We start from the raw sequence: 19,898 nt of genomic DNA, 5'->3' as shown, positions 1-19,898 counted from the left end.
CATATCCCTGCAAGTACGCTAGAGCTATCTGGTAGTAGCGCGTCGCATCGACATTGCACGTCGACTGGAAGGCAACGCCCAAGCTCGTCTGAACTTTGTCACCATCAACTCCCCTCCGCTACAACTAAACCGCGCGGGCGGTGGATCATCAACATGAAGTTTTTCATCGATAACCTTCCAGTGCTATTCCCGTATCCGAGGGTATATCCAGAGCAATATGCCTACATGTGCGATCTCAAGCGCACCTTGGACCAGGGCGGCCACTGCGTCCTCGAGATGCCTTCAGGCACGGGTAAAACCGTGTCTCTTTTATCGCTCATCGTCGCTTACCAGCAGCACTACCCTGAAAAACGGAAGCTGATTTACTGTTCGCGTACCATGTCCGAGATCGAAAAAGCCCTGGCTGAATTAAAGGCGCTGATGAAGTACCGTACTACTGAGCTGGGCTATGAGGAACCGTTTCGGGGTCTTGGATTAACGAGTCGCAAAAATCTTTGCTTACATCCGTCCGTCAAGCGAGAGAAGAGTGGAACCGTAGTAGATGCCAGATGCCGCAGCTTGACAGCGGGCTTCGTGAAGGAAAAGAAAGAGCGAGGCGAGGATGTTGAGCTCTGTGTATATCACGAGAACTTGGATCTCCTAGAGCCCCACAATCTCATACCGCCCGGTGTATGGACCTTCGATGGCATACTGAAGTATGGTGAGCAGCAGAAGCAGTGTCCTTACTTCACAGCCCGGCGAATGATGCCTTACTGCGACGTCATCATCTACTCGTACCATTACCTACTAGATCCAAAGATCGCAGACAGGGTGTCGAAAGAGCTTTCCAAAGACTGCATCGTCGTCTTCGACGAGGCTCACAACATCGACAACGTATGCATCGAATCTCTCAGCATCGACCTTACAGAGGATGTATTACGGAAAGCTACCAAGGGTGTCAACAACCTCGATCGCAAAATCACGGAAATGAAGAGCAGTGATGCAGAGAAGTTGCAAAACGAATACGCAAAACTTGTCGAAGGCCTCCGAGCTGCCGACGAAGCACGAAACGAAGAGGCCTTTATGGCTAACCCAGCATTACCAGACGATCTCCTCACAGAGGCCGTACCCGGTAACATACGGCGAGCTGAACATTTCGTTGCCTTCCTGAAACGTTTCATCGAATATCTCAAGACCCGTATGAAGGTTCTCAATGTGGTTGCAGACACACCGCCAGAGTTTCTGAAGCATTTGAAGGATCTTACTTTCATCGAAAGGAAACCCCTCCGATTTTGCGCTGAGCGTCTGACATCACTTGTCCGAACTTTAGAACTCACAAACATCGAAGACTACCAACCTCTCCAAGAAGTCGCGACGTTCGCGACACTAGTAGCTACCTACGAGACTGGGTTCCTCCTGATCATCGAACCTTTCGAATCAGCAACAGCCACTGTCCCGAACCCGGTGTTGCATCTGACTTGTCTGGACGCTGCGATAGCCATTAAGCCCGTCTTCGAACGCTTCTACTCCGTCATCGTCACCTCCGGAACTATGTCTCCACTCGACATGTACCCACGCATGCTTAACTTCAACACTGTGGTTCAAGAATCATTTACCATGACGCTGACACGCAAGTCATTCTTGCCCATGATCGTCGATCGAGGCAATGACCAGAACCAAGTTACCTCGCAATTCGAACATCGCAACGACTTGCAAGTACAGCGAAACTTCGGCAACCTGCTCATCGAATTTTGCAAACTAACTCCAGATGGCGTCGTCGTCTTCTTCCCGTCATATCTTTACATGGAAAGCATCATTTCAGCATGGCAAGGCATGGAGATCCTCGACACGGTCTGGAAGTATAAACTCATTCTTGTCGAAACCCCTGATGCACAGGAAACTGCCCTCGCCCTAGAAACCTTCCGTACAGCTTGCAACAACGGCCGCGGCGCTGTCCTACTCTGTGTCGCACGAGGAAAGGTCAGTGAAGGAATCGATTTTGATCACCACTACGGCCGTACTGTGTTGTGTATGGGCGTACCCTACCAATACACTGAATCGAGGATCTTGAAAGCCCGTTTAGAGTTCCTTCGAGAAACCTACCGCATCAAGGAAGCAGACTTCCTCTCCTTCGACGCCATGCGCCACGCAGCCCAATGTCTTGGTCGTGTCATTCGCGGTAAAGACGACTACGGAATCATGGTGTTAGCAGACAAACGCTTCAACAAGAAACAAACTCAACTCCCCAAATGGATCCAACAAGGCCTCGACGCCAAGAGCACAAAGCTGTCCATCGACCAAGCTGTCGGCGCAGCCAAGGCTTTCTTGAAGGATATGAGTGTGCCGTGGAGCCGAGCAGAACAAGAAGGTCATTCGTCGTGGTCGCTGGAGGATCTTGAAGCTCATCAGCGTAAGAAGGAGGCTCATGGTATCAGCGGTACAGACAATCCAGCTATGCGTGCACTGGAAGGAAGAGCCGAAGTTGAGCGTATGGAGGTTGATGAAGTGGACGAGTTCGGGGGCACGGCGGACGTTGATGCTGAGATGGCTGATTTGGCCGACGAATAGGACTCCGGAGCTGTGGCACCACCCAGAAAATACATGGGCTTTATGTATGGTGGTATTAGTGATATTCTCAGGTAGTTGGCTACGCGTCGGAGGTGAAATAGTACAATCTTGGACAGTAAAGAGAATAGACAACCAAAGCACATGCTGTGCCGTGTTCCTGACTATTATACTCCTAACAGATTATGCGTCTATCTGCTCCTGCTTAAAAACTGTATTAGACGTAGGCTATTCACTGGAGCTTCACAGCATACAGAAATGGAATCAAAATACAAACATTGCATTCAACTATTGACCGATAAGCGGAGAACACCTTACTAGGAAACCACGCACAATAGATCAGCGACCGGACTCCTTGCGTGCTACTTCAAAATAAGGATGAACGCCCCCATCCGCTATGCAGAACTCCCCAAGAAAAGAGAAACTCGGAGCATATGCTGTTTTGTAACGACAGACACCAAGAACCCTGATCATGCCTCGATCTGCCCAACATCTATATCTCCATATCCATGAACAGCCACTTCTTGCTTGTCAACTCCTCGCCTTGGCTGAACTCGTCGAGTGTCGTAAGACCGAAGCCGATCCAACCCAGATCCTTAGTCAGATTGTTAAGGGCGGCCTGATCGGCGTGGCGGTCGATGCAAAGGACGAGACGGTTGCAGGAGAAGTTATCGACTTCGCAAAGTTCGAGGAGGGCCATGAGACTGTAAAATGTTAGTACACCGATATCGGGAAAAAGCAATATGCATTATGACGCACCCAGCCTTGAGGTCACCATTGATGACGGATTCATCGAAGAAGATGAACATAGCCTTCTCGTCTTCCTTCTCAGCAACAAACCCCCGGAACCTAATCCCACCAACGTAATCCCACATCTCGATGTAGTCGGATATCGCACCCTTCTCTTCCTCGAATCGCACCATTTCAGGCACATCAGATTCAGTCGAAGAGTCGGAGTAGCGACGTGCATCGATACCGTAGTCATTGGTAATAGCGGTGGTTGCAGTCGTAGCGTTGTCAGATGGCATACCCATCACTAGCGAGTTCTGGCGATGCTGGCTCCCCTCACCCAGGAATACAGATCGCAGTGTCTCGCAGAAGAGTCTCTCACACTCTCCCGTGATGGTGTATGCTGCCCCCCCTCTGCGCGCCTTTCCACCTCGAGTGGCGGACGCGTGTTTGGCGGCGAGGGGGGGACTTGAAGGGGGTGATGGAATTCCCTGCGAAAGTTAGTATACGTTCTCCACAGAACCGCAAGCATATACTATCCATCTCCACTACAGAGAAGACGGTATTGTTCGGAGAGTAGGCGAGGACATACCGAGCTGACCTCAGGAACACCACCCAGCCCCGGAAGACGGGGTAGTGGAGTAATGGAAGCCCTGGAGGCTGGCGGTAGCGGCGTTCACCGAGTAGCAGCTAGCGCGGACATTGCTCGCGGACGAGTACGAATGAATGCTACTATTACTACTCATACTACTACTGCTTCGTTTCGACGCCATTGCTACAGTATTGCCACGGTTGATTTAGTAGTCGGTGTAGGTTTGATGATAGTCGAAGGACGATGATGCGTAGGCAAGGTGGTTGGTTGAGGTGATCACGGTGTTGTTTGTCGTTGGTGTAACAGAGGGCTCGAGTGCAGGTTGACGTTGAAGTTGGGCGAGGATGAAAGAGGAGTTGGGTTAAAGCATTGTGGGGTCTTTGGGCTCGTGCACGCAGATGGCGATGTGAGTGGTGGGCCGCTAGCACTAGAATCTTCGCAATCTCGGACACCTCGGCTGCGCGTGAAGTCATAGCCACTCTTTCTGTAGGTATGTGAATTGAAAGCCTTTCTTAGCGGCTTGACCGATCACTTCAATTGGGGGCATACGAAGCATATCTAGACACCAGACATGTTACTTGCAGATTATGTATTACTACATATTCGAGATGTCAACCGGAACACCGTAGAACTTTTCAAAGTAGCTTCCTCAGCGAAATTTTGCTCTTTGGCAATATCGCCTCGCTATATCATTTACAGATTACCCGCTATAGGAAAAGACATTGGCGAAGAGGACTGAGAGATCCTTCCTCCTTGCACGCATCTAATAAAACAGCCCAGATTATGCAAGTCGGATATCTCAGACGACGCGCTATGCAGTTGATACAGAGACGGAAAAGGAAACGGGAAGAGGCGCGAACGCACGCAGGCCAGTGGAGTCCTGCACAGGAGTGGAGTCGGATCCTGGTGGGGGCTGAGTGGACCCTATTGCGCGTAGGCAAAGTACTGACAGCGACATTTAACCGACGGAAATGCACTTGATGTCAAAGATCAAGTCAGAGTTGGGGGGAATGTCCGGGGGAGCACCCTTCTTGCCGTAAGCCATCGCGGCGGGGATAGTGAGACGACGCTCACCGCCAGCAGTCATGCCAGCGACACCTACGTCCCATCCCTTGATGACTTGACCGACACCGAGCTTGAAAGAGAACGGCTTGCCCTTCTTGTTGGCTATTTGATTGTTAGTTTGAGTCAAGACACGATTAGTTGGGGAAACTCACAATCAAACACCTTTCCGTTCTTGAGCTTGCCGATGTAGCGCATCTCGACACGGTCACCCTTCTTGGCGGCCTTGCCCTTACCCTCCTTCTTGTCGTCAACGATGACACCGCTGACGTTGCGAGGTCCCTTAGCGGCCTCCTTCTTTGCCTCTGGCTTGGCATCGACCTTGGGGGAGCCAGTTGGGCCCTGCTCAAGGTTCTTAGCGAACTGAACCTTCTTCTTGTCGCTGCTAGGGGTATCAACCTTCTCAGCCTTCTTCTCGGGCTCTGCAGCCTTGGCAACAGCCTGGCCGTCGTTCTTCTTCAGCTTCTTAGCTTCCTTCTTGCTAAGCTTGGCGTCACCATTCGTCTTGCTGATCATGTCATCAAGAGTGGCATCCTCCTCGGCAGCCCGCTTCTTGTTCTTCTTGCCGGCATCAACGAGCTTGGGAGCTTCCTCCTCGTCAGACTCAACCTCAGTGATCCTGGGGTCGTTCATACCGTCGAGCTCGTCGTCCTCAGACTCGTCCATCTCGTCGAGCTCATCCTCGTCAGAACCCATGTCGTAACCGAGGCCCTCAAGACCATCGTCCTCGTCATCCTCATCGTCATCCTCCTCGGGGAATACGAGGTAGTTACCAGTAACGTAAACATCGTGAGTACCGCTGACAGCAAGGTAGACTTCCTCGCCTTGGCGGACGGTGATGTCGAGAGGTTGTTGGTAGTGCTGCGCAAGTGTTAGTCAATATTGCTTAAAACATGATGCTCAAGCATACCTTTTCGGGGTCGAGAGTGCACAGGACAAGCTCCTCAGGCTCGTCCTCATCATCCTCATCATCTTCGTCATCCTCGTCGCTCAAATCGTCGTCGTCGGTGACCTTGGCCTTGCCCTTGGCCTTTCCCTTGCCGTTGGTCATGCCGTCAATGTCCATCTCGTCGGCCTCGAGCTCTTCTTGCAGCTTCTTGGTGAGGGCTGCCTGCTTGGCCTTCTTTGACCGGGCAGGGTCGCTGGGGCCACCGTTCTTCTCGTTCTCGCTGTCCTCGGAGTCGGACATATCCGAGTCGGCCTCAGGAAGCGCACCAGCAGCGCGCAGACGAGCAGCGATGGCCTCGATGTCGCCCTCCTCGTAGTCCTCATCATCATCATCCTCGCTGTCATAGTCTGAGGGCACGCGGATGAGCTTAAGGGTTGCGCGAGGGTGCTTGTGCTCATCATCGATTTGGGGCTCAGCATCTGGGTCGATAGCGGCCATAGTAATGCGGAACTGGTCATGGTTAGAACGCTTTGATCGATTTGCGAATGCGACAGAATTTTCTTTGGAATTTTCGGCGCAAAACTTTCGCATGGGCAAGCAAGCCACACGAGGCATCGAGAATACTCACAGTGACAGACTGGTCGACAGCAGCCAGGATGGGAATGCCTCCAGCCGGAATGCGACGTCCGTAGACGCCTACAGGAATGGACGACATGTTGAAAGCGGTCGTATGTTCGTAATCGGAGAAGCTGACGAAATTGGTGGGAGGGAAAGTCGTCTGAAGTGTTCTTTGCTCAGGTAATTGCACAGCTCGGGGTCAGCTGGTAGAGCAGGATAGCAGAGAAAAGCGAGAAACTTGAGAGCAGCGACTTGGAGAGGTAGAAAAAGTTCGCCAAGTCCTGCAGCTTTCTCTTAGCGTGCTTTCACCGCCGGCAGAACGATCCACTTAGCCTTGCTAGCGTGACGTTATCGCGCTTCCAACGACGCGCCTCTCATCACCAACACCAATATCGACATGTCGCAGCCGACACACCCTCGCGACGCTCAATCATGACCCCGGCCCCGATGAACGCTCTTGACCCACCATACGACTGACACCATGGGCTCACGCCTAGAGAAGAACTCCGAGTCGGTCCGGAAGCGCATCGCCAGCCACAAGTTTGACGGCGAGGATGGGGAAGAGTACAAGGGTTCGGCCTTTGGCGGCTTTAACGATTACTTTAGGCGAAAGAAGATCAAACTCCAAAACCTCGATGCCGACATACGACGGCAGGCCGGTGACAAGCCCCAGATATTCAAAGGGGTCGTGGCACATGTCAACGGCTACACCCAACCATCGCTCAACGATCTGCATACACTTATAGTTCAGCATGGCGGCGGCTTCATGCAATACCTGGACGGGAAGACTACGGTGACGCACATCATCGCCAGTAGTCTAACACCGAAGAAGGTTGTTGAATTCCGGCGATACCGAATCGTAAAGCCCGCGTGGGTCGTCGACAGCATACAAGCGGGCAAGTTGCTGCCATGGAGCGAATACCGAGTGGTAGACGAAGGCGAGAAGCAGAACGTCCTGGCTTTTAGTAAGGATGGAATGACCAGCACGGTAAACGTCAAGACGAGGGGTTATCGGGATCAGACAGATGCCAGTTGGTACACAAGTCAGCTGAGGGGTAGTCAGGCCGGTCCTTCCAGTACGCCAACACCAGCCATCGGCACACGCTCGCACTCCTCGAATGAAGAGCAGCGACTTCCCACACCAGAGGATGACATCAAGGATCTGTCGCCCTCTCACCAGCCGGACAACGTGCTTGACCGACCCATATCTGGAAAGCCAAGTAGGGCTGCGAAGCTCGTCACACCACCCAAGACTAGCCCTGCGGTGGTCCTGGCGGATGTAGATGAGATTATCGACGATGTCCACGACAGCCTCTATACCGACCCGAGCCCACCTCTACCTCAACAGATCGAGTACGAGAATGAGATCGAAGCCAAATCGAGAAAGACGTCGCGCGCGCCAAACGCCCTAAAGCCTAAGGGACGGGAGCTTACTGCAGAAGAGCATAATGCCATACTTTTACGAGACCCGGACGTTCGCAAATCTACCGTCGTAGATCCTAACTTTCTAGAGCAATACTATCGCGAATCACGCCTGCATCACCTATCGACTTGGAAAGCCGACCTGAAAGCAGAAATGCAGGCAATAGCAGACGAGAAGAGCTCTTCGCAGAAAGCCAAACAAAAACGCACATCAGGCGCCCGGCGCTACATCCTACACGTGGATTTCGACAGTTTCTTCGCCGCTGTCAGCTTGAAGAAATGCCCAGAATACAAAGACAAACCCGCAGCGGTTGCACACGGCCAAGGTACTGGCTCTGAAATTGCAAGTTGCAACTACCCAGCGCGTACGTATGGTGTCAAGAATGGTATGTGGATGAGGCGAGCTCAGGAGCTCTGTCCGGAACTCAAGATCTTGCCATATGACTTTCCTGAATACGAAGCCACTAGTCGTACGTTCTACGAGGCCATAATTGCTACAGGTGGATTGGTGCAGAGTGTAAGTATCGACGAAGCGCTCGTCGATGTCTCGAACCTTTGCATCGCTGCGGGTGGTAGCAATGGGAAGCAACATTCTGAAGGCAGCATTCATCGCGAGCAAGCAAAGGCCGAGGAAATTGCATTGAATCTACGGGATGAGGTCAGGTTAAAAACTGGTTGTAATGTCTCCGTCGGTATCGGTAGTAATGTCTTGCTCGCTAAAGTAGCGTTACGCAAAGCAAAGCCCGCTGGGCAGTACCAGATCAAACCCGAAGAGGTTTTAGACTTCATGGGCCAGCTCCAGGTACAAGATCTTCCTGGTGTTGCTTGGTCGATCGGCGGCAAGCTTGAAGACCAAGGAGTGAAACTTGTCAAGGATATTCGCGAGCTCACAAAAGAAAGACTCGTTCAGATTTTAGGACCCAAGACTGGAGAAAAGTTATACGAGTACTCAAGAGGCATTGACCGCCAAGAGCTGGGTGAGCAAGATATTCGCAAGTCTATCTCTGCTGAAGTGAACTGGGGCGTTCGGTTCGAGAATCAACAACAAGCTAATGATTTCATCGCAAGCTTATGTGGAGAGCTGTCGAAACGATTGTTGAGTCAGAGAGTAAAAGGTAGGCATTTCTCAATGAAGGTTATGCGACGCTCACCCGATGCTCCTCTCGACCCTCCCAAGCATCTTGGCCACGGCAAATGCGACACACATAGCAGGAGTGTGATGTTGGGTGTCGCCACTAATGCCAAGGAGATTCTCACGAAAGAGGCATTAGCTATGCTGCGCGGCTTGGGCTTTACCCCGGGTGAGCTTCGAGGGTTCGGTATGCAGTTGACGAAGCTTGAGCCTATGAAGAATGCTACAGATGGCAGTCTTGAAGGCTCTCAGCGAAGATTACAGTTCAAAGTCGGCCAAGGCGGACCTGTCCGTGCCGCGCGAGCTCCAAAACCTGTTGAAAACCCGATTGCAAAAGCGATTGTAGAGGACCCCATTCAAGACGACCCAGAGACCCCACGAAAGGCAAAAGCATCGACAGGAAGCGAACATGTTCCATTTGGCGCTCCGACACTCAATGCATCAACACCTTCTCGCCGTCCGCTAAACATGTTAGGCACACAGTTCATCATGCCTACGCAGGTGGATCCTGATGTACTTGCCGAGCTACCAGAAGACATACGATCAAAACTCCTCCGCCAAACGCGCCAATCATCACCCACGCTCGCAAAAGTTGTAGAAAAAAGAGGTAACCCCAACACACCTACAAAAGCCATGGCTTTCGCCACAACAGCACTTCCCAACCAGTCTCAACTGGACCCTGATATCCTCGCTGCTCTGCCAGCAGAAGTTCGTGCCGAGGTACTTGCGCAGTATGATGCCAACAATACGCCCTTCTCTCCATCTCGCCGTCCAAAGGGCGTGGACCAAACGTTACTACCTCAATCGCCACGCAAGAATAGGATCATAGGTATCCCAGCTAAGAAACCCGTTGTGCCAGTCAAACGTGGTAGAGGTCGTCCGCCAAGATCCGCAATGCTCGCCGCTGCTGCACAAGCAAAGTCCATTAGCATGACTGGCAAGACACTCACTCAAGCCAATTTCATCTCACTCAAGAACCCGGCACGAGAGAGTGTGAGCAGGGAGAACTCCGCTGGTCCAAGCGAAGATGCTTTCGAAACAAGCGATATTACCCAGCCGTCTGAAAGAGATGACCTTGACCTAGACTTCCTCGCTGAGCTACCCGAAGATGTTCGCAAAGAAGTTCTCGCGCAACACAAAGCTGACAAGATGAGTTCCTTTTGTCTCGCCTTAACCAGAAAGACCAAATCTGCACCCCTACCACAAGCACGTAACGAAGAACCTAAGATCAAAGTCTCTCGACCTGCAAAACCGACGTTTACCACTCAGAAACTCTCAGCGCAGGCAGATTTGAGAGGTGCCATGAGGCAATGGATTGGTACTTTCATGGATGAAGGGCCTTATAACGAGGACGTTGTTGCATTGATCAAATATCTCAACAAAGTAGTCCTAGAAGAGAAGAACATGACCAAGGCAGTCGGTATGGTGAAATGGATTGACTATGTCATCAGTGACGAAGCACAAAAGGGAAGCTTCCCGAAGGAGCAATGGGAAGGCGCCCTTGTGCGGATTAAAGGAAGCGTTATCAAGGCGGTGAAAGACAGAGGGCTGGGCACAGTTTGTTTCGATTAGATTATGCTTTACGGTCTGTTACGAGTGAATGAAAGAGTTGCACGCTATGTCTCCTGCCCTGTCAAGGAAGGGTATCTCTATGTTTAATCATAATACCCCATTTCTGTACGTGTGATGATACCAAGTCTCTTCATTTTGTCAATATTTGAGGGCGATACCGCAAGGACTTGTAGTACATGGCCTCCTACTACTCGGTTTATCATTGTGGTGAAGACGAGGAGTATCGTCGAGGATCTGTTTGCTAGTACCAAGCACAAAATCTTGAGGGAGGTACAGTTGACTGGCATCGACAGTCAAAAGCCTTGGCAGTGGGGTTTCCGCGTTTGCGCATGGAGTACGCAAATTCACTTATTCATGTCGACGAGTCATGTTGCAAGCACGGTTAAAGGATAGAGGCACGTGTAGGGTCGTGTGTCACAGTGTTCTTGCCCTGTGCAGACCTCGTTTTTGAATCACACTGACCACTTCCCATAACTGACTACCGCTCTTACTCCATAACACCTGACCTTCTGCCGCTCCATTGTCCCCAAATTTGAGTTACAACATCTCCTTCATCCTGCGACCTCAAACACACACTCCTACTTCGCCCACATGCCGACCATCATGACAACGCTGATGGCTTCGCTTCTTTGGCTACTTGCCTACCTGAGCTGTGTTTCAGCGGTTCCCGTCGAGGTGTTTACCAGCAACGACACCTCCATAGTTAGGCGCGGCACCACAAATGCAAGCAAACCCATCTAGATTGTAGTATCGTAAAACGTTCTTGCTAACAACGAGGTTCATCAGGCACTGCAATACCCATACTCCCTCCAACTCCTTCTTAGCGTCGTTGCGATCCACCAATACCGCTGGTTCATCTACCAAGGCCCTCAAGGTATCGCTGTCGATCCCTGTGAGGATCATGACGGCCAGATGCCTGCGGAATTCAAGCGCGTCTTCTATGGTGTGATGTTCCAGGATGAGGATGATGCTATCAACCATCCCCCGTTTCCCGATCGCAAGGTAATTTGACCACCCATTGAGCTTGAGGTTGGGCCTTTTTGCTGCGTTTGCATGCTAATCCAGTTCTTGAACAGGTATACACCAAGATCGAATACTCTAATTACGATGACTGCAAGTACATAGGCACGGGTATCGATGCTGGGCAATTCCGATGTGGAGACCACTACATCATTGATTGCGCGAAGGACCCGAGATATGATGAGGCTACTATCAAGTGTGATGATGATCAGCTGCCGAAGTTCCATCGAGGGTATAATTGCGAGTTCTAAGCGGTTATGCCCAGTGTCCATAAGGCGATGGCGAAGGGCGTGTGATAGATGTAGATCTCTCAGTCTTGCGCACTGACTATCTCCTAAAATTCGAATCTCTCACTATGGTAATTTCTGTTTGCTCCATTGGACACTAGCCTTCTTTGGCCGCCGTGACTGCCTGGTCACGCCCGTTACCACGATCCAGTGATATTTTCCGTCTCCTACTCCAGTCCAACACATTCTATCAACTCACACAATACTTACTTACATCATACGACCAAAGCATCCAAAGATTCTCGATGATGATGACTTCTTGGATCACCTTCCTTGTAGGCATTATCGCCTGCCTCGGCTTCGCTCTTGCCGCACCCGTTGAGGAGACCACAAGCGACGTCACTCCAGTAAGTCACATCAATATTGAAGCGAAGCTCCATACTGACGCACTAAAGGGCGTACTGCGAGGCCAGGGCCCTTACCCCTACTCTCTACAGATCCAAGTTTCGGAGGTCAAGCCCTTTTACTATGTTTGGGATATCTTCCAAGGACCTAGCGGCATTGCTGTGTACCCTTGCGGTGATACTCGCTTCGAGAAGGTCTATCATGGCGAGCCCGGATGGCATACCGACAAGCTAGACATGGTTCAGCCTCCCTTTCCCCAGAACTATGAACCTTTCGTCCCCGAGGTGAGTTGATATTTAGCACACGCTATATGCGTCGCGTCTGCTAAATCTTTTCCAGTTCGACGTCAAGATCAAGTACGGCAACCGTAACAACTGCGTCTATCACGCTACTGGTGTAGACCCTGGTCAATTCCATTGCGGCGACGAGTACATAGTCGACTGCAAAAAGGATTTTAGGTACGGGCAGCAGATTACTTGCGGAAATCCACGTCCCCGCTATGCTGCCGCTTGGGTTTGTGAATTCTGAACATGGGAAACCGCTTACCCGCAGAGTGACGGCGATGGGGAACCAGGCTTTTCTTAGGCCAAGATTGGAACTCTTGATCCACACCTTTAGCTATAGAGACGATACACTATTTTGTGTAGCATGAGTGAAAATGTCACAGTTGCATTCTCTTTCACCCTCGTTCTCATGTGCTTGAATACGTGCAGATCCGTGACTTCGTTTTGTCCTGCGCACGTCCTAAATTTTCCGACCTTTTACCGCCAGAGGGATAAGTCAGCTTCGCCTAGTACCACAAAGAATTAAAGCTCCTCAGCGTAGGCTTTTCGTTAACTTCTACCTTACCACCGAGTTGCACTGCCACCACTCGAACGAGCAAACTTGCAAACCACTCACCATGTTCGCGTGGTTCACTTTCCTTATGTATGTGTCCGCAGGCCTCCTGCTTGGCTCCAGTCTCGCAACACCTATCCAGAACTTGAGCATGGAGTTGCAGAATAACCGCACCGCACACGGCCTTGTAAGTTTCTAGCGTTTGTCCAGTCGCTCAGTTTTGCTAACCAAGCACAGCAAGCTGAGGGATACACCAACTCCATCCAGATCATGCTTGATCGGGAATCATACAGGGACTACTACTGGGAGTTGTTTGTAGGTCCGTACGGCAAGAAAGCAAACCCTTGCGGGACAAACCACAAACCGTTCCGTCTCGCGGCCATGTCCGGTGTCTTCGGTTACGGACGAGATGATATCGATCATCCCCCGAACCCACCTGCTGTAGGTAAAATCCGTTCGATATACACAAGAAATGGTTTCTAGAGATATAAAAGGGATGGGTGACTGACGGTTCTGCAGATAGAGCTTTCCTTTGTGGACAATAGCAAGAACGAGTGCAAGTGGAAAACCGACGGCGGCGGTGACCCCGGTCAACTCATCTGTGGCGATTGGATGATTATGGATTGCGAGCGAGACGCGAGCTGGAACGACGGTGCTATCAATTGCCATGGCTTCTCGGTCCATCGGGGCTGGGCTTGTAATTGGTAGACTGATATGGTCGGGCCATGGAATTGAACTCAGTAAACGAATCGTTTCCTCGCCCAAGGAGCGTACTGAAGATGGTGAAATTAGATGGATCGCCACCGTAACGGGTAGAACTACTGAAGTACTAGACTTCTTCGTAGTAAAAAGATGATTACCAACCTACACGATGGGTAAATCCACGATCCGTATCATGGTCATCTGTCTACTTCTGGCAAGGCCTCACTAGGAGGGCGGTGTTTGTTCGCTTTGATCCGACCTGCGTCGTTTGGCACCCGAGTAGTCCGCCGTCTACGTGTCAGCCCCTCAGTTTTGCCCAGCTTATAAGGTCTTCACTATAAGAACTGGCTCTGTGATATCATGCTTTCTTTCTCACACTACTCGTAGAAACAAGCAACACATACTGGACTGAAGACTGCACCAGAAAATACGAAAATGCTGTTCTCACTGTTCATCGGCATAGTCGCTTTCTTACTGGGCACGGCTTCCGCTTACCCTACCGAGGACCCCGTCACACAGGTATCGGGCAATGATACCAAAATTTCCTCGGTCAGCCTTCCAAACATCTAGAAAAAGTTACATACTAATCCAGTCCAAAGGACTTCTACGATGCCTCCATCCAAGTCCTCCTTAACCGAGCGTCGGGTACCGAGTACTACTGGGAGATGTTCCAAGGCCCATCTGGCCAAGCTGTTCAGCCCTGTACCTATCCTGATCCGTTTAAATTTGCCTCCATGAACGGCCCCTACCATTACGGGCGAGACGCCATCGACAATCCCCCGAGTGCTCCTGCTGTAAGTTCTCATATCCATCGCACTGGATTCTGCTAGATGGTGGTTATACGGAGTTGCTAACCACGAGTCTTTAGATGGACCTCAAACTCCTCAAGTGGATGGACCATGACGATTGCGTATGGAGGACGCACGGTAACGGCGATATCGGGGAACTGATTTGTGGCGATTGAATGATCATGCCCTGTGAGCAAGATCCAGAATACTACAAAGGGGTTATCAATTGCAACGGTCGGTCTTATCATCGTATGTACTCTTGTAGGTACTAAGAGCGGCTGATCTCTGAAGCTGGATCGAGGACAACCTAGCTCGGAAAGTGCGTGCCCATGACCAAATTACCTGATTCTTACTGGTACATCATACGCGCACTTACCTTGCTCAACCATCCTTCATAATAAACTCATAGGCGACAAGTCTTCCAGGTTGATGTCGTTACGTATGCGAATCGCCAGAATGGTAAGTGAAACAGTCTTGTCCATTTCGATGTGTTCTCCAGGCAGCCTCCACATCACCACTGTAATTTGACCGCCTTTCACTGGTGAGAGTCCCCGCTCATAGGTCCAGGCACCCCGCTCTCTTTCTATATAAGCAGGTCTACCCCGAACAGATCTCTGATCTCCTTCTACCCTACCACCACCCACCTTCCGGCTTGCCAAGTATACCGGACTGCAAGCAATAGACAATCAACATGATTCATCTTTCTACCATCCTTGTCTGGGTCTTCGGGTTGTTGGCTGTTATCGCAGCCTCACCTATTTCCCAGCCTACGCCTTCCGATCTCACTGAACGCGCGGTACGACATCTCTTTATCTCTCAAAGGCTCCCAAGCTTCTACTAATACAAACAAGAATGATAGTTCGCTTCAACTCGTGTTCGGCGAAATGCTCGGCAACCACTTCTGGTGGCTCTTCCAGGGCCCTCTGGGCATTGGAGTCGACATGTGCGGCCTTGACGAGCAATTCGAGCTGGTTAAGTTATGGCCTCATCCTGGCACCGCCAACATAGACAGTCCGCCTTTTCCAACTAAAGTAAGCGCAACGTTTCCCACTATTGTCTCAGCGATCATGTAATGTCCTGACTGTACCTGCGGTCCACGTCTCAGTAAGAGTCAAGACTAACCACACCGCCAGATCACGGTTCCAGTTAGATATGATGGCCGCCAGGAATGCAGCTACTACAACGATGGCAAAGGAAATGCAGGACGTCTTGTATGCGCTGATCCGTCCCCCTATTCGACTGACTTCAAGCGCGACCCACAGCGGGATAAGCCGACAGAGGTTTGCAAAGGAAAACGAATGCATCGGGGATACTTTGTCGAGTACGGAACTTGAGACAACAAAGTACGACACACCATAATGAACAGACATGACGAGTCCTCTGAAAGACGACAGGGAGCTATGAATAATCTTCATCTTACGATGATGCATGGGCTTGTATAGGAGATAAATGAAGAGCCAGATTCAGTAAACTTTCGAATTTAGTGTGCGACATGAATATGGTGATGTGAGGCGATGCCAACGGTCAGATATAGGAGACACCAGCTTGCTGGGGGGTGTTCGTAACAGGCAAACTGGTTTAGCTGGGTTAGAGGAGAAATTAGGGAGGTTGGTCACACACGGCCGCTCGATGACGATAGTGGCTAATTCTCAAAGCGTTAGCTCGTTTAGACTAATGTCCGCAGCTCTAATCGATCCCACACTAGGGGCCGGCATCTTCGTTCTCGATCTTCTCTTCTATATCTATTTCTCCAACAAGCGTATATCCTCGGTCTTCCTTCGTCGCTGCCACAAATATCGCACTGCCCACAATCAAAAGCGCTCCGGCGTACTTCCACCATCCCGGGTCCAATCTCCACACAATCTTGTCGGCTATCATGGCAAACACTACCTGCACGTAAACGATGTGAAGCGCTCTCTTTGAATCGCCAGTCATCAAGCTGGCTGCCATGAGCCAATGCATGGCGAATCCCAAAACACCCAAGATGCAAACGAGCAGCCATTGTACAGCGGTCGCTGGGAAGCTCAGGCTCTGTTGCTGTATGATGAGCGATGCGCCGCTGAGTACCGTACAAATAGGTGCGAAGTATGCAACGGTTGTGATCGGGTGTACATGACCCCCTAGGCAAGACATCGTCAAGAAGGAGACTGCGCCACCGACAACACCAACTAGGGCGGCACCAACAGCCAGCGCATGGTCCCCGGGCGTGTTCGTCATATGAGCGTTCCAAGGCTGCAGTACGCAGAGCAAACCCAGAACCGCAACTAAAGCTGCGAGCATTTGAGCGACGGAACAGCGCTGCTGGCCTGGTAGCAAGCCGAGTAGAAGAGCGGCTAAAACCGGCGCAAGGAAGTTGATCAGAGTCGCCTCAGCTAACGCGAGATAGCGCAGAGAGACGTAGAAGCCCCAAATTCCGAAGAAGCCGGCGATGCCTCTTACGATGAGAAGTGGGCGCAATTTGGTGGGACCGAAAACCCCACCAGGGGTTACCGCCGGGGAGACAAGCACGTATGTCCAGGAAAGAATGGTGATTATTAGCATCATTGCGATGAGTATCTGGAAGCCATCAATACAAAAAGCTGGTGACTAATATCGAATTGCCATACTTCGGAAGTGCCAATCGGTTTGGTGTCCGAGCCGCTGCTGCCATTTGTTCGTAGGACGCGTCCCAATGTTGCCAGGATCGTGGAGCATATTTGGGCTGAAAGCATCAGTATTACACCAGCATTGCTCTGGAGAACAGCGTCCGCCTTGCTCGCAGCCTTGGAAATATTGTTTTTTATCAGCGATGTTGAAATCATGGTGTTGTGATGGGGTGAAGTACGAAAAGGACGCCGGCCAGGAGGATGCGGGGAACGTGAGACTTTATGTGCACGTTGTGCGTTTCACGCTTACTTGCGACGTGCTCTCCTCAACGGCGCACCGATATGGGATACACACGTGCGGTTGTCAATCCTGCAGATCGAAAAACAAAGCAATACTTTCACGTTTGATGGTTCTACGCTGTTGGGCTTCAACGCACGGGTTCTTGGAAACTACAATGTGCACACAATAAAGCTACCAACATATACCTACTGCATACGCTATTTCGTTGTCCTTGATTGAATTCTACTGCGCGATCATCACGAACTACACAAGAAGGGTATCATCTATCCGTATCCATCCGATCTATCTGGCAGCTTACCGCATCTACTGCAGCCTGCCATTCAGTACGTTGAAAGCAAACCCGAAGCTGACGCCGAAACCTGCAATCCAATACGTTGGAAGTAAGCGTGAAGCAACAGTTGAACCTGCTATCCAATATGTTGGTAGCAAACGCGAGGCCGAATCCGAGCCAGCAATTCAGTACGTTGGTAGCAAACGAGCTATCCAGTACGTTGGTAGCAAGTGAAGCGTCTCGAGTAGCTATCCATTAGATTTCTATTGAATTTGAGGTGGCGATGAGAAGGTGGGAAAGCTGTTACTTGAAGAATCTGCTTGTTCATTCATTCTTTTCTTCTCCAACAAGCCAATACAACAGATCTTGTTAAAGACATTGAGGAGTGCTTCTGGAATTTACATGAAACATCATTGTATGCGTGAATTGATGTAACTCCCACTAACGAACTCCTATAATGATTCTTGTTAGTCCACCCAAAGTCAAGCTCGACCTTGAGCAGAGTGCGGACTCTCTGCCCATACCTCTTTCGTTATGCGCCAGAGCCATTCATTTCCGAACATCTTGTCTTCTATTCTTTCAGCCTGAAACCCTAACTTTTTGTTCATCAGACCCTTGAACGCAGCATTAGCGTCTACACAAGCTATGTGCACTTCGTCCATGCCCAGAACGCAAAAGCCATGGTCAATAACCATGCATAGCGACTCGTATCCGTAGCCTGAATTGCGGAATTCCGTCTCCAGCATCAATCCCGCATCGCCTACCAGCTTTCCATCAGTCTTCCTCCTGCCAATCCAACCCAAGCCGCCGGTGCCGACAGTCTTTCCGTCAATCACGACGACAATGTTGACTCGCTGCAACGGTAAATTGACGATCTGCCATTGCTTGATCAGATGATCTATAGCGTCAGCACTATCTAGTCCGGAACATGACTTGTCGTACTGGATATTACGATAGTCAGTGAAGAGACGTAGAAGTGCAGCAGCATCCTCCGTGCTAGGAAGTCGAAGATGCAGGTGGGGATATGTCAGAGAAGTGATGCATAGGTTGCTTGCATCATTGGCGGACAAAGCTGTCGAATGCGTGTAGAATGAGGTACTACCAGTAGCTGTAAGCGCGGGCTGATCGGCTTCTGCAGCCATGATGTTTGACAGAACAGTGGGGTGATGTGAAGAGGGTCCGGAGTTGTAGAAACAAGGACGGAGATAAATGTCATTATGAGAGAAGATAGTGCCTAGTGGGTGATCCTGAGTGTTGCTTACGCCCGGAGGTCATCCTTGCACCTGCAGTCTTGTGGCGCAAGCGCTAGTCCCTTGCGATACTCAAGCATCCCCAGATCATCTTGTTTTCGACTTAATAGACTCTTCACCTTCATTTTCGTTACGTATCACGTCTCGTTTTACCTTCAGTAACACTTGACACGATCGCCTCAGTAAATACTGCATGCGTGGATGTCGTCTGCTGCGTTGACGGCATGCTCCCTAACACCAGCTGCACTCTGGAAAGGCTTATCGAACACTGCGCAAATCGCAATTCTGCTTCATGTGTTTTTGTTCGAGGAACCAGGACAGCCTTGTTCCATCTGTGTGCCGCACCGACGACAGAGGAATCAGAGTGGTCTCTGAAAGAAGCGTTTTCTCAAGTCGCAGAGGTTGTCCATTCACATTCAAAGTCGGAAAGTGTCGCTTTCCTATTCAGTGGAGCATCCGGAATTACGTTCGCCATGACTGCATCGAACTTCCATGCGGAGAGTTCGGTTCTGCTTTCGCCATCTGAGAAAGAATATTGTTCCTTATAGAAGCCTGGGTCAATCGACACATCTGCGACGTGGAGACCGTATTTCCCGATACCTATGCGCAGCTCTTACGACACCTCCATCAACGGGGAACCAGGCACGATGGTATTGCGACCAGTCGGAAGTCGATTGATCAGGTATCTGTCTCTCGCTTTGTTCGTCATCATACTTCTCTCCCTTAGCGCGCTCTTTCTCCCAGGGCAGAGGCACCCGTGGCGTCGCTTCGATGAGGTTGTCGGCAGCAACGGACCGCAATATCTACTGCCACTGAAGTTGCAGAATGTGAGCCAGTGGGTTTCCATTGAGGATGATGTGCTGCATTCCAGGTGGTTTTTTGAGAATCGATGATGGGTCGATATATCTAAAGGAACTGCTCACTCCAGAAGAGACGGAATACCAGGCTTGGC

General features: G+C 50.7%; 11 protein-coding genes across 11 annotated transcripts; 7 read left to right on the top strand and 4 right to left on the bottom strand.

Moving 5' to 3' along the window:
* Positions 1–153: 153 nt before the first annotated feature.
* Positions 154–2,547, top strand: AA0111_g11565 (DNA repair helicase; the record flags this gene model as incomplete). The annotated part of the gene is made up of 1 exon (XM_028645445.1): positions 154–2,547. The coding sequence occupies one exon, from the start codon at positions 154–156 to the stop codon at positions 2,545–2,547; it is 2,394 nt and encodes a 797-aa protein (XP_028500830.1).
* A 490-nt stretch (positions 2,548–3,037) lies between these two features.
* Positions 3,038–3,578, bottom strand: AA0111_g11564 (hypothetical protein; the record flags this gene model as incomplete). The annotated part of the gene is made up of 2 exons (XM_028645444.1): positions 3,038–3,248; positions 3,304–3,578. 2 exons carry the CDS (start codon positions 3,576–3,578, stop codon positions 3,038–3,040), a joined length of 486 nt encoding a protein of 161 aa, XP_028500829.1.
* A 1,245-nt stretch (positions 3,579–4,823) lies between these two features.
* On the bottom strand, positions 4,824–6,531 carry AA0111_g11563 (FK506-binding protein 4; the record flags this gene model as incomplete). Its single annotated transcript, XM_028645443.1, has 4 exons — positions 4,824–5,032; positions 5,083–5,788; positions 5,838–6,326; positions 6,445–6,531. 4 exons carry the CDS (start codon positions 6,529–6,531, stop codon positions 4,824–4,826), a joined length of 1,491 nt encoding a protein of 496 aa, XP_028500832.1.
* Positions 6,532–6,915: 384 nt separating this feature from the next.
* AA0111_g11562 (hypothetical protein) lies at positions 6,916–10,560 on the top strand (the record flags this gene model as incomplete). The annotated part of the gene is made up of 1 exon (XM_028645442.1): positions 6,916–10,560. One exon carries the CDS (start codon positions 6,916–6,918, stop codon positions 10,558–10,560), a length of 3,645 nt encoding a protein of 1,214 aa, XP_028500831.1.
* Positions 10,561–11,163: 603 nt separating this feature from the next.
* AA0111_g11561 (hypothetical protein) lies at positions 11,164–11,831 on the top strand (the record flags this gene model as incomplete). Its single annotated transcript, XM_028645441.1, has 3 exons — positions 11,164–11,262; positions 11,347–11,562; positions 11,637–11,831. 3 exons carry the CDS (start codon positions 11,164–11,166, stop codon positions 11,829–11,831), a joined length of 510 nt encoding a protein of 169 aa, XP_028500834.1.
* A 284-nt stretch (positions 11,832–12,115) lies between these two features.
* Positions 12,116–12,740, top strand: AA0111_g11560 (hypothetical protein; the record flags this gene model as incomplete). Its single annotated transcript, XM_028645440.1, has 3 exons — positions 12,116–12,214; positions 12,263–12,496; positions 12,552–12,740. The coding sequence occupies 3 exons, from the start codon at positions 12,116–12,118 to the stop codon at positions 12,738–12,740; spliced, it is 522 nt and encodes a 173-aa protein (XP_028500833.1).
* A 373-nt stretch (positions 12,741–13,113) lies between these two features.
* Positions 13,114–13,757, top strand: AA0111_g11559 (hypothetical protein; the record flags this gene model as incomplete). The annotated part of the gene is made up of 3 exons (XM_028645438.1): positions 13,114–13,236; positions 13,287–13,490; positions 13,569–13,757. 3 exons carry the CDS (start codon positions 13,114–13,116, stop codon positions 13,755–13,757), a joined length of 516 nt encoding a protein of 171 aa, XP_028500859.1.
* Positions 13,758–14,186: 429 nt separating this feature from the next.
* Positions 14,187–14,715, top strand: AA0111_g11558 (hypothetical protein; the record flags this gene model as incomplete). The annotated part of the gene is made up of 3 exons (XM_028645437.1): positions 14,187–14,300; positions 14,351–14,545; positions 14,620–14,715. The coding sequence occupies 3 exons, from the start codon at positions 14,187–14,189 to the stop codon at positions 14,713–14,715; spliced, it is 405 nt and encodes a 134-aa protein (XP_028500860.1).
* Positions 14,716–15,230: 515 nt separating this feature from the next.
* Positions 15,231–15,612, top strand: AA0111_g11557 (hypothetical protein; the record flags this gene model as incomplete). Its single annotated transcript, XM_028645436.1, has 2 exons — positions 15,231–15,335; positions 15,391–15,612. 2 exons carry the CDS (start codon positions 15,231–15,233, stop codon positions 15,610–15,612), a joined length of 327 nt encoding a protein of 108 aa, XP_028500861.1.
* Positions 15,613–16,240: 628 nt separating this feature from the next.
* On the bottom strand, positions 16,241–17,083 carry AA0111_g11556 (hypothetical protein; the record flags this gene model as incomplete). Its single annotated transcript, XM_028645435.1, has 1 exon — positions 16,241–17,083. One exon carries the CDS (start codon positions 17,081–17,083, stop codon positions 16,241–16,243), a length of 843 nt encoding a protein of 280 aa, XP_028500862.1.
* Positions 17,084–18,178: 1,095 nt separating this feature from the next.
* AA0111_g11555 (hypothetical protein) lies at positions 18,179–18,838 on the bottom strand (the record flags this gene model as incomplete). Its single annotated transcript, XM_028645434.1, has 1 exon — positions 18,179–18,838. One exon carries the CDS (start codon positions 18,836–18,838, stop codon positions 18,179–18,181), a length of 660 nt encoding a protein of 219 aa, XP_028500863.1.
* Positions 18,839–19,898: the final 1,060 nt, after the last annotated feature.

Source organism: Alternaria arborescens (assembly GCF_004154835.1).
Source record: "Alternaria arborescens strain FERA 675 chromosome Unknown contig_52, whole genome shotgun sequence".
NCBI classification, from domain to species: domain Eukaryota; kingdom Fungi; phylum Ascomycota; class Dothideomycetes; order Pleosporales; family Pleosporaceae; genus Alternaria; species Alternaria arborescens.
The sequence above is the reverse complement of the archived record's forward strand: the minus strand, read 5'-3'. Positions and strand labels throughout refer to the sequence as shown.